Source organism: Calypte anna, chromosome 10 (assembly GCF_003957555.1).
Source record: "Calypte anna isolate BGI_N300 chromosome 10, bCalAnn1_v1.p, whole genome shotgun sequence".
In the NCBI taxonomy this organism is placed as follows: Eukaryota; Metazoa; Chordata; class Aves; order Apodiformes; family Trochilidae; genus Calypte; species Calypte anna.
Genome location: NC_044256.1, coordinates 11,360,534 through 11,372,551, shown reverse-complemented (window position 1 = coordinate 11,372,551; position 12,018 = coordinate 11,360,534). Strand labels below are relative to the sequence as shown.

Genomic DNA, 12,018 nt, shown 5'->3' with positions numbered 1-12,018 from the left:
TATCCAGAGTGTCTCACATTTAACTCATACTGATATATACAGCAATTTTGATTCAGCTGATGAATAAATAAAAGCAGCCAGATGGCAAGCAAACAAAAAATTGGCTCAACACATTACAGCACCCAAGCCTCTCAAATTTTCCTGTGTCTTTTTTCCCCAATACAAACATAGAGAAATTATGTAATAAATACTAAATAAATTGACAAGACATAGATGTATAAAAATACCTATTTTAATCTAGTAACTAAATTAAATATTAAATTAATAATTAAATTCAAATAGGATTTTTGATTAAAACACCATAAACAAACATTTTCATAGTTAAGAAGAAGCAATGCTTTTGAACCTGGCATACAATTACTCTTTTCCCAAGGCCACCGTAAGAACAAGTTTCACACAAAACTACAGTTTTTCTCCCCTTTGAACTGTCGAGGCCTTTCCCGAGTTTACCAGAAGATGGTGCACAAGTCCCAGGTTCTAATCAAGAGTTCTGTACCGAGTATAACTGTCGAAACTTCTGTATGTCAAATGAATATATTTTATGCCATTTAAAAAAAAAGTCTCATTGGTCAGTAGAAAAAAAGTAGTACTTTTTCCTAAGGATGAGACAAGGATTTGATGTTATCATGGATGTGATGAGGAAAAGCACAAACCTAGCCACTGATTTGCTGGTCAATTACTGGAAAGGATTTAAAATACTTCTTAAAGGTATATACAGGGAAATATAATGGAATACAACACCCAAGTGCCTCCCTCTAGTTCCAAGTATGTAATAATATATATATAACTGGAAATCAGTCATGGCTACAGGTATTGTAAATGCAATTAGAATAAAGCATATTCATTAATGGAAACAACCTAAGTTATCATGCAACCTCTTTTTTTCTATGAAAGTAAGTATTGCTCCTTTGGAGTGGTACATTCATGTTTCCAGGAGAACATATACCTCCATTTATTACATCCTGGCCTGTCTGCTTCTTTATAAGGGATCTAATAACACTTTCAACCAAAACTATACACTGAGGAAAGCAATTCTCTTTCAAAATGGGCAGATACAGAATTGTAATGTACAGTTGTGTTACACTATCACATTTGCTAGTATAATGTTGTCTTTTGATCTAGCTGAACAGGCTTCACAGAGAGAGAACACAGATGAAAGAGGCTGAAAGACTCAGAACCACAACTTCCTTCCAGTAAAGCCTTGTTTCGTTTCTTCAGACTATTAAGCAAGTTTGTATTTTCTAAGCTTCTGCAAAAGACACACCTTCAACTGGAAATGGAAATTGCCCAACCAGTTACACACACTGGTTCCTTTCTGTTTAGATATTAGCTTTAGTTATAACCTATGACAATGTTTTTCAGCCAGCTGAGCTGCTGGGACTTGCCACAGGGCAAAGATCAATTCATATCATAGAAAACTTAAAAGAAATAACGCTTCGCATATCAAAAGTTCAAGGGCCATGTGCAGTAAAGGAAGATGTGGTTTAGATACCCTAATCTGCAGATAGCTAAGCAAGGTACCTCATTATATTAAATCTATTAACTGCCTCTGTAAAGCAGCAATGAAAGCAGATTATTATTCTTCCATCCTCAGACTTAGTACATGTTATGTTTCTCTGGAGGAAGGATTGAGGGGAGAGGCAGTCCACAATTAAAGCTGTCAGAGCTAGAAAGAAGCAGAAGACAGAGCAGGAGTAATAATAATTAAAAAAAAATAATTATATCCTGCTAATCGGCCCACCAACTGCTCTAAGTAAGGATATTCATACTGCCTTTTAAAAACTTCATATGTTGCTGATGATACAAGGTGTGCTTGTGCACAAAAGAGGAAGAAGGGAAGAAAACTGATAAAGCCAAATCACGTGGGTACTTCAGATAGCAACTGGAAAACCTAATATGCCATTACATTATCCTGCAGCCAGCTATAGCTTACATTTCTGAACCAAATGATGGTGGTCGTAAATGATGCAGTACCAATTGTGTTGACAGACTGCAGCATTAGTTGCTCTGTTGTGCAGTTCAGCTAAGATGTTTGATGATTGTCCTTACAATCTTTTATCCCTTTAGCAAGGTTTGTGCTGCCCATCTAACCCACACCACACACATGAATAACTGAATGCTAAGGGGGGAAAAAACTTGAGTGTTGTGCCCATCTCCCTTCTTTGCTGAATTGCCTTATTTTCCTTTATCTGCTTAATGAAGAAAGAAGTCCAATAGGTTATTAAGTTTTCTTAGCTTGATTTTCATAAGTCTGATTACACATTTCTTCAGCAAATGCTCATCTCTAGCTACAGTAATACCTTCGTGCTATAGTTTTCCTATAATCATATAAGAATATACATTACATCTGTGGTACAGCTAAGCAGGCAACTGTGGGGATTGCTAAAAACAGGAAGGCCAAACATACAGGTTTGTTTGACTTCCACCTATGATTTCAGTGCACATTTGTTTACTTAGGCCTGCCCTCACCCTCTGGGTGTCACTTCACCAAGCAGCAATACACTCAACATATAGAACAAACAGAAACTTCCATGTATCACCCTGTTTTGCATACTAAAGCTTCCTCTTTGAACTAACACACATACAGGAACCTGGTTATTAAATGTTTTTATTCCTCTTAAGAGAGAGAATTTTAAAAAAAATGCATACTGGAGTGTATATACAATCACAGGATCTCAGAATGTTAGGGGTTGGAAGGGACCTTGAAAGATACTAATTCAATGCATCCTTGAAATCAGTATAAAATGTTTCCCATAGCATCAAACTGATTTTCTTTTATATCTACTCTGTATGGTATCGTAAGATTAAAATCATGGCTATGAGTTTGGCGATGAGGCCATGGACAGAACATGACTAGGACTGGACTGTGTATTTCTGTTTTTGAGGGTAAGTTGCACATTGCAGTCTTTAGGCCAAATTCTGTTTTCTGCCAGAGCATGTTTCAGTCAAAGTACTTCACAACAGGAAAAATAGACACAGGAAAGGCAACAAAATGCTCACATACAATTTAATAATGGTAATAACACTGGCAGCATAATGCTAGCAGTCATTAAAAAAACTACTCAGGCTTTACTGAATTATAAAAGAAGTCATGCAGCAGGAGGGAGAGATGCATCATTAAACAAAACATTCTTAACTTTAATAGAAAAACAGCTTTCTCTTTGTTTTGATGTAGTGAATCAGTGATTTATTAGAAGTAGATTACTCTGCTTTTCTTTGGCAAACAGATAAAACTTTCCCATTGCTAGCAGTGATAACTAATCTGAATTTTCTGCATTTACTTCCTTGTTCATGCAACATCAACATCAAGTCTGGTAAAGGATGGTGTTTATTAGTTACTGCTTACTTTTATTTCAATGAAAGACACACAAGAGGAAATAAAGAGTGATAAACTTTTGCTAAAGTTGAAAGCTTAAACACATTTATTTACACTTAAGTTTTTCAAACCTCTTAAGTTTCTGATCTCTCAACTGTTGCATCCTCGGCTATGCCCTTTTGCCCTCTGTACATCACACAATGCAATATTATGTAATTACAATGTAATATTGTGTTGAAATAAACTGTATCTGTTAGTGTATCATGTTGACCCTACATTAATTCTGCAATTAAAAATCCACATATTCTACAGTATTGAAAGAGGAAGACAAAGAGCAAACACTGTGCTGTTAACAAACCATATAACCAGAAAGATAAGGTGGGTGTTCTCGTTTAGACCTCATAAGATGCATCAGTCTTTTCTGAAGATGTAATATCGTTCTGTGCCAAAGGCTGGTGGAGCACTTGAGCCCCCAGTCTCTTGAAGAGTTTACAGAATATGCATCCTTACTGTTATTAGTAAGGCTCCTATTTTTTTCTCTTAAACATGCTTATGGTGCAGTAATTACAATACCATCAACATGCCCAAACCAAAGCAGAACAGCAGAGAGAGAGAAGCAAGACAAACATTACAAGCAGGGCCATTTGCAGCCTCATTATATTCCAACCTACCCATATTACATGTGTAACTTACAGAACACAAAGCAGGTGTACTAATAAATAGTTTTGACAGTAGAAATAAGTTAGCCCCATGAAAATTTAAAGTTTTTCTTACGTGTGTGTTTTGGTGGGTAAGACAGAGAGACAGATTTGGGAAGGAGAAAAGTTGTGTCAGCAAGGGAAAGAAGGAAGGAGTCTCAGAAGAAAATAGGGAGGATGTAAGAGACAGAATGTGAGTAATACCAGAATCTAGTGTAGTCCAGATTGACGTTTCAAGATACTGGTTTTCTACTGCTTGACAAGTGGTAAAACTGGAAGCAGATTTATCAGAATTTTAACAGACATGCACAAGCACTTTTTAAACCTTATAGAACAAGGTCACAAAGATGACTTGGCTTCATCTTAAAAATACTGCATCATGAAATATAAATTATTCACACAGATCACTTTTTAGGGAATGTTACATGAGGTCAAATCTTAGCCAAGAGCAGCAGAAATGCTCTCTCACCCAGGACTGATGTATCTCTGCCAGCCCAGCATCAAGGCACAGCTGTGGTCGGAGGGCAGCACCACAGGTGTCCTGACCCAGGTCCTGGCTGTCACTGGCTCAACCCAGGCGTTCATCAGGAGCCACAAGCCAAACACAGGAGCCAGAGCACCCAAGTGACACAACCCAGAGACTATGGACAGGCAGCCTGAGGAGCAGAGGTCTGCTGTGACCAAGGGAGCATCCAGCACCACACAAAGAGCGGGCCATGGCACCTGTGTGATGCACTGGGCCAAACCTTGGAAGTCTTAAATGATGAGGAAATCAAACCAAACCTTTTGTGTGTGCTCCTATTGCTAACAGATCAGGAGTTTTAAAAATTAAGGCAGCATCAGCCAGTATGTGGCATATATCCTGAAGCCCAGACAACTTATTTTTAGGGCTCTCCCCTGCTCACATAGCTCAAAGACAATTAAAGGCCTTCACGCCCGAGTTACAGTTTTCTTACAACTCCCTGGGTTGCCACCCAGATAAAGCCTTTGCCTTGCTCACTGCCAAGTACCAAGGCAGCACAGAGCCAGGAGCAGGGAGCTCAACTCCTCAAACCACACACACCTGGAAACCACTGAACACAGAACCCGGAGTGAGAGCCCTCCTTTCTTGTACCTGATTTTTTGGCCTGGTCTCCACTGCAGTCGGGGGCACAGCTGAGGGCTGAGAGGCTTGAGGCAGGCAGGGTCCTGGGTGGGAGAGCAGCCTCCAGCAGGTCCCTCAGCCTGGGAAAGGGAGGGGAGACCCGAGAATGGCCCCCAGCCCTATGGTGAGAGGCTGCAGAGGGAGAGGGGAGAGCAGAGCAGGGCCCCAGGCCCTCACAGCCAAGGTGGGAGCAGGGAATGGGCTCAGGAGGGGGTAATGGCTGCCCTGCAGTCTTTCCCTCACAATGGCTTTGCTTATCTAAGGGCTCACCCCACCCTTAGAGGAACCTGCAGAAAGACACTACATTGACAGCTCTGACCCATAAATGCCCTTAACAATGTTGTCTACAAGTAGAAGGTAATTAAAGCAGAATCTTTTGGTCATCAGGTCATGGTACAGCATGAACAGGGCTGGCCCAGCCCCCTGAAAAGGTGCTTGATCTTCGATGAGGGCGAGGCACCCCTGAACAGCTCTTTGGACTGGGTGTCTGCTCACTCTCTGGCCTCCCTTTGGAGGGTGAAAGTAGCAGTGATGGCTGTTTTATGATGGGAGAGCTTTCAGCAAACAATGTGCCGGCTCTCTATTCACATCAGCACCCAAAGGTCAATAGTTACTGAGTCCAACTGCAGTGCCCTGCATCCACTTTGTTGCTAATGCTTTTTTATTTCCATTTCAGTTACACTTTGAAATTATCTTGTTATCTCATGTGTTCCCTGCATGGTAGGGATGTGCCATATAGCAAAGACCTCAGGGAGCTTATTAAAACTGTGCTGAGTAGTGTGGCCATGTTTGTTTAATCTGAAAGCTTTTTTGGGAAATGTCCAACACCAAATATAGGCCAGAGCCCATGAATCATTCCCATTACTCTTGTTTATTTTGTACAGCCACTCCGAGGGACAACAACCCTCTGCACTGAATGAGACAGATGACAACACCAGGATGAACAATTTCCTTTAATGCTTCCATCAGACCCCTCTGTAAGTTACATTTTCTACAGAAACCACACACACCAATGAAGTAACTAGATAGTATAGTACCGTAACTATAGCATCTTGCAGTAGAGAAGTGCAAGGGGTAAGGTGTAACAGGCACAGAATTGCCAAGACTGGGGCCAACATATGCAAAGAAAACCAAATGAAAAACTCACCACAGATCTTGTAAGATTGTGGTTAAGGCCTTTAAATACTATCATAATAACAAAAATAGTAATAATAACATATACACTGCATAAAACAACCTTCTGTTCTTCCACAGAGCTATTTACAAATAAATGACTTAAAATGACCTGCAGTTAGAAAAGCATGACCATAAATTCTAATGATGCATTTCTAATGGCCACTAGAGCTGTTAAAAGTAATTTCTAATGGTTTCTAATCTGTATTTGAAAATCTAACAAGCCACTGAGTATTTTAATTTAACATTATAATGAAAGTTGGAAGTGATACAGTGGAAAACTGCTAGACAGGGTGAGTAAAGACAGTGATTGTTTAAAAGAAAACAATAACTGAATGGAGTAGGAGACAAAATGGAGAAAATAGAATAAAGAGAATGAAGAATATTGTTAATTTCAACAGCCTGGAAGTTGTCCATAGAATAAAGTCATGGGTTTCTAAATCACAGAATATGGAAGTGTTATTATTCTCATGAAAGTCAGCTCATAATGTTCAACCATTTAATCTTTCTCTGAACTCTGATATATGTAGAACAAGGAATGAATTTGTACATTGCTTTATAGACTTGTCCTGAGTATTTGGGGTGAGACAGTCATTGCTCTTAGTGTGCACTGAAAAAAATCGTTTGTGCGAGGAACAGCATTTTTTTAAGGACTATGAGAACACTCAAAACTGTCCCAAGAACTTTGACAATACTTGTATTTTTGAAGTGCAGAAAATGAACAAATTCAATTAATGCATGAACTCAAAGCATAGCACTTCCATTTGGTAGTCCAGTAAAGATACAGAAATTAGGAATACATCATAGAAAATATTTAAAAATATTTTTCTAATAAAATACTTAAAACTCACATTTTTCAGAGTACTGGATTTTTGTGTTGTTATGCTATCAAATCATCTTGTAATACAATTCCTTATATGAAAGCAAAGAGTGCATTCTGAAGTCTTGTAGTTCCTCTCAAACATAAATGCTGAGTCATCCTTACTTGATAAACAAATATGCTGCATCTGCACACAAATATAGGGTAAAGTTACATTTCAGCTATTTTTTTTTTGCCTCAGCATCAGTAAATCTGAAGAAAACACAAAGCTTCTGAAGCCAGGCTACCTTAAAATTCAGGAAACAGCTTCAGTAACTTAAGTTTTGTCTGCAGCAGGATAACCTAAAGCACTTCACTATTACTCACTTACAGGAACCTCCTCCAGTTAGCAGTCGTTTCACTTTTGCTTTCTTCCTTACAGAAATTAATGTGTACTCTGAACATCCATTTTAAAAGAAACTGTATAATATACTGAGGAACTGTCTGGAAAGTTATGTGTACAGTAAATACCCACAAATGACTGTTCTACCATTGGATGCATATATTGCTTCATTAAATTACTGGGTGTTAATTTACATTCTTTTCTTGACCAATGCATAACAAAACACAAAGATACTTAGACAGTACTGTTCCTTCATGGAGTCATTCCTCATTTTAATCTGTTTCTCTTTTTGTTAAACATTAAAAAAAATGTTTAAATATGTTTCTGAGCAGTACATTTGACCTTGCACATGAAGTACCTTGCATAGAGAGAAGAAATGGACATAATGTAATTAGTTTTGGATCATTTAAGTTTCCCAATTCTGGTAACTTTTTCTAAATTTGAACAGAGTAAACACAACAAATTCTGATTTTGATTTCCTTCTTAGTCACACTTCTTGTAGTCCCAAATACACCCTTAAATAAGTTATAGCATTAGCAGTGGAACATGAGTTTTGATTTCCACTGTTGTTGCATCTAACACACAAAATAAATGCAAATATACTTGATGACCACATATGTTGCCATATAAAGAGGTTCTCTGGCTATGAAGAATATTTGGTCTGGATATACTACAGAGAAACCAGGAATCCCAGTTGGGAAAGGCTTTTGGGTAAATCTCCATTTATGGAATTTACATGGAATGCTGTAAGAAAATCAAAATACATTTTATTTAAAAACCATAGAATTACAAAAATAATGTATTTTGAGAAATACAAAATTCTACAAAAGGTGAAAAGGCTTTTTCCCATCTATAATTACCATCTGAATATTCATAATTTGCTATCAAATGCCTATGAAAAATATTTGAGACAGATTTTTGGACTGTGTGGATGTTATATGCCAACTTCTAAGGCAACATGAAACTTCTCATCCAGAGTCCAAAAAATGTAGGGAGACCCTAAAAATGTAGCAGAAGCATTTCCGCACACTGATTTCAGTAGTCAAGTTTGTGCAGAAGTGATTCCACTAGATTCATAGGGTACCTTTTTGGAGGCAAGAGAAACTTGTCACTTCACAAGGCTTTTGACATTTTCCAGTTCTTCTATAGGTTTCCACTTCTGATTGACTGTTAATAGCTGGAAGAGATTAAAAGAAAAATATGGATGAAACTAGGAAAATGCCAGTAAGAATTTATTTCACTTCCACCCCTCCCCATATCATACATCAACTTATCACTGAAAAAGGATTTCTGGTAGCTTTACATATTCCTTCCACAAGAAAGCAAAATAGCAACTGATGACATACTTCATAATTTGATGAATAAAAGCACTTGTATATTAAATAAGGAATAATGACAAATATTTCTTTTTCTTATCCTAGGTGCTCTACTAAACTAAGATTCCTTCTTTCAGGTTGCAGTACTCAAAAACATTCTAATTAGAGTCAATTATGTAATTCAGGACAAAGGGTAAACAGCATTTCCTTTAAACTCCAAGTTTCCACTCTTATCAGTGTAATTGAATAAATGGATTGTAGGGATTGGGAGACAGGGACAACAACCCTGGCTCAAATCTAGAATGTAATGACTGAATCCCCATCATGAAGACATTCAGGAAAGATACTTTATATAAAGAAATTAATTAAGCAATTAGTTCCACTTCTAAATAGATGTTTGCCAGCTTTACATTTCTTTCTGCATTTATATTTTGCTAGTCCTAAAACATTTAAGTAAAGTTTTTCATTGTGTCAGAAATATATGCTATTTGTACTGATATATTATTTGTGCAAGTTACCTTCTGAGGCTTTGTAGGATCAACAGTTTCCCATGGTTCTGGATTGCCTCTCTTGTTAATGCTTTAAGAGAAGATAAAGCAAAACAGGTACTAAGTTTACAGGATGTGATCCTACACACATTTTTCCTATATGAGCAGTCTACTGTAAACAGAACTATTAATGTAAGCAAGTATTTCAGTTCTTGAAACACAAGTTCACAGGTTTGGGCAAATCAATGATGTCTTGTTTTATTTGCAGCTTCTAAGCACTAAACAAGCCACCAATGTTCAAGTAGTAATGTGTAAGGGAAGCAAGGTGAAAAATCAAACCAGAGAAAAGGGACTTCTTACACTGACAGATAAACTGCCCATTCCAATAAACTTAAACATAAATATTCCCAGAAGCTTAAAGAGTACAGGAATTACCTCCAATTGTTGGCCAAGCCATCAAAATACAAACTTATTGTAAGTCCATATTACCAAATGCTGTTCTTTAGATACAATCAAGAGCCTGGTTGCAACATATCTGCATGCCATCTATTGATTATTTTAAATTCTTCATAAGAACATTTAAAATTTACTATACACTGAAAGCAAGGAAAAAATATAATCTATTAAGTGAAGAGATAGGAAATAATTGGACTACACTTCAAATTAGTTTCTTTGGTATCACAGATATCTTAGTCATTACTGGTAGACTGGGATATCGACATGGAGATATATATATATATATAAGTGCAGAAACATGATGGTTTCTGTTAAACAGAGGTTAGGGTAAACTCCAAGCAGTAAGTATTTTGCTTACATCACATCAGATTTGGAGAATAGGGAATAAACACAAAAAGAGAACGCCCCAACTGCTGCAAAGGACACTATTCCAACCAGGGGAATGAGCTGAAAGACAAAACGGAGGAAAGCATTTAAAAACCAGTGTCCTGGCTGCAGAGCCACACACAGGGGGACTGACAGATACAGGGAATTAAAGGATAACTACCTGTTAAGCTGTATTATCTCTACATTACTATTCCCCACCACCTCATTTCAGCCTGAATTTCACAGGTGTCCCCTGCTGTCCCTCTGTGAGGTTATTTTAGCGGCAGCCCCCAGCCAGCACCTCCCACACACCGGGTTATCACATCACGTCCCTGCCAAACTTACTTCTCTTTTTGTTCTTAGCATATGGAAGAAGCTCGTGCTCATCCTGGCTGCGACTGCGGACCCTGAACAGACGGTTCGCACCCTGTTACCGCACCCCGGACCGGGACACCACAGCCGGGGGGTGCCGTGGGACCAAGAGCTTGGCTGCCGGTTCCGAGGTAGAGTGCACGACGCCTGTTACCTGGCAGAGCGAAGGACCAGCAGCACCTCCTGAGAACATCAGCGTCGGGACAGAGTGCTCTCCCCCTTATATAGTCCAAGCACGGCGGGCAGGGGCGGGCTGTGCCCCAGGACACGCCACCGGGTCGGACCGGACCGGGCCGGGCTGCGGGAACCCAGGCGGGGAGCGGGGGCGCCCCCCCCGTCCTGTCCCAGCAGCGCGGGGTGTGCGGCAGCGCCGCCCGGCGGCCTCTGGGGGTAACGCAGGGAGCGGGCAGGGAGGGACCCGGGGCTGCGCTCCTCCCGCTGCCTACCCGCACCCCCTTCCTTCGCTCTCCCCGACTGAGTAACTCAGAACCTTGCTTCTCCTTAAAAGCGCACTGTATTCAGGATAAAGCACAGGCGAGGCCTTGACCCACCCCTTCCCAGAGCTCAGCAAGGTTCACGCAGGGTCTGACACAGGAGCCTTATCTCACTGTCTCTTTGTCCCAACAGAGCTTAGCCCTGGAAACGGTTCCCATCACTCTCATGGGTTACACAGCTCCTCTCGCTTGCCAATACCCTTGTCTGAGAAAAACTCGCAGGGCCAGGCTGCAGGTGCACTGTGCCAGGACTCCTCCCACCAACTTATTTCTCCATCTATTGCCCACTTGAAAGAAGTGAGAGGAAGGAGAGGTTGCCTTGGATAGGACAGGAGGGACAGCAAGGACAGGAGATCACAGGGCACAATCAGCTCTGTTGGTCCTTCTGGAAAGCAAGTACTGAAATTCAGCAGCAACATGTTTCAAATGAAGGAGACAACAGCATTTTGCTGTCCCAACCACTTCCACGCTGGAAACTGTAAAGCAACACATACACTGGAAAGCAAATCAAAGTTACCCTGAAGGTTTTCATACTTGAACTCCAGCACTGCTGCTGAGAAACCTTTGGGCCTTCCAGAAATTCGATGGCACTGGCCTAGCTTGTTCCCAGGAATAAAGCAACAGAAGGGTCCTTTCCTATGAACTGGTGGTTAGGGCCACCAAGCCAGAGGACAGTAATTTACATCTGGCGCCTTCCTTAGGTTACAAGAGCTTCTGAAGTTTCCCTTTCCCTTCTGCATTCACTAACTGCCTGGGGACTTCCTTTTGTGAGCTGTAAACTACACTGCAGTGCAGTCCCTACAACAACACATTGGCAAAAAATGGCTGGGTGGGTAGAAGAGTTCTGCAGAAAGTCAAACTTGATAGTTTGAACTGATTACAGACTTACTTAATATCTGCTTACTCAATCCAAACACTTGTACTGATCTAAAATTATTCCAAAACCATCCAGACTTCCAAACTTAGAACAAGGTGGTAAGTACTAAAAACCTT

At 39.9% G+C, this 12,018-nt stretch overlaps 1 protein-coding gene across 3 annotated transcripts; it reads right to left on the bottom strand.

The window, feature by feature from the left end:
* Positions 1-7,192: 7,192 nt before the first annotated feature.
* C10H15orf48 (chromosome 10 C15orf48 homolog) lies at positions 7,193-10,848 on the bottom strand. 3 transcript variants are annotated; one of them, XM_030457412.1, is made up of 5 exons: positions 10,505-10,675; positions 10,152-10,240; positions 9,368-9,428; positions 8,618-8,710; positions 7,193-7,338 (listed from the first exon to the last, which is right to left on the bottom strand). In XM_030457412.1, exons 1-4 carry the CDS (start codon positions 10,544-10,546, stop codon positions 8,642-8,644), a joined length of 261 nt encoding a protein of 86 aa, XP_030313272.1. In that variant the 5' UTR covers positions 10,547-10,675; the 3' UTR covers positions 7,193-7,338; positions 8,618-8,641. The 3 variants fall into 3 exon arrangements, with proteins under 3 accessions (XP_030313272.1, XP_030313273.1, XP_008490299.1); XM_030457413.1 differs by lacking the exons at positions 7,193-7,338; positions 10,505-10,675 and adding an exon at positions 10,686-10,848 and having other exon boundaries at positions 8,341-8,710; XM_008492077.2 differs by lacking the exon at positions 7,193-7,338 and having other exon boundaries at positions 8,351-8,710.
* Positions 10,849-12,018: the final 1,170 nt, after the last annotated feature.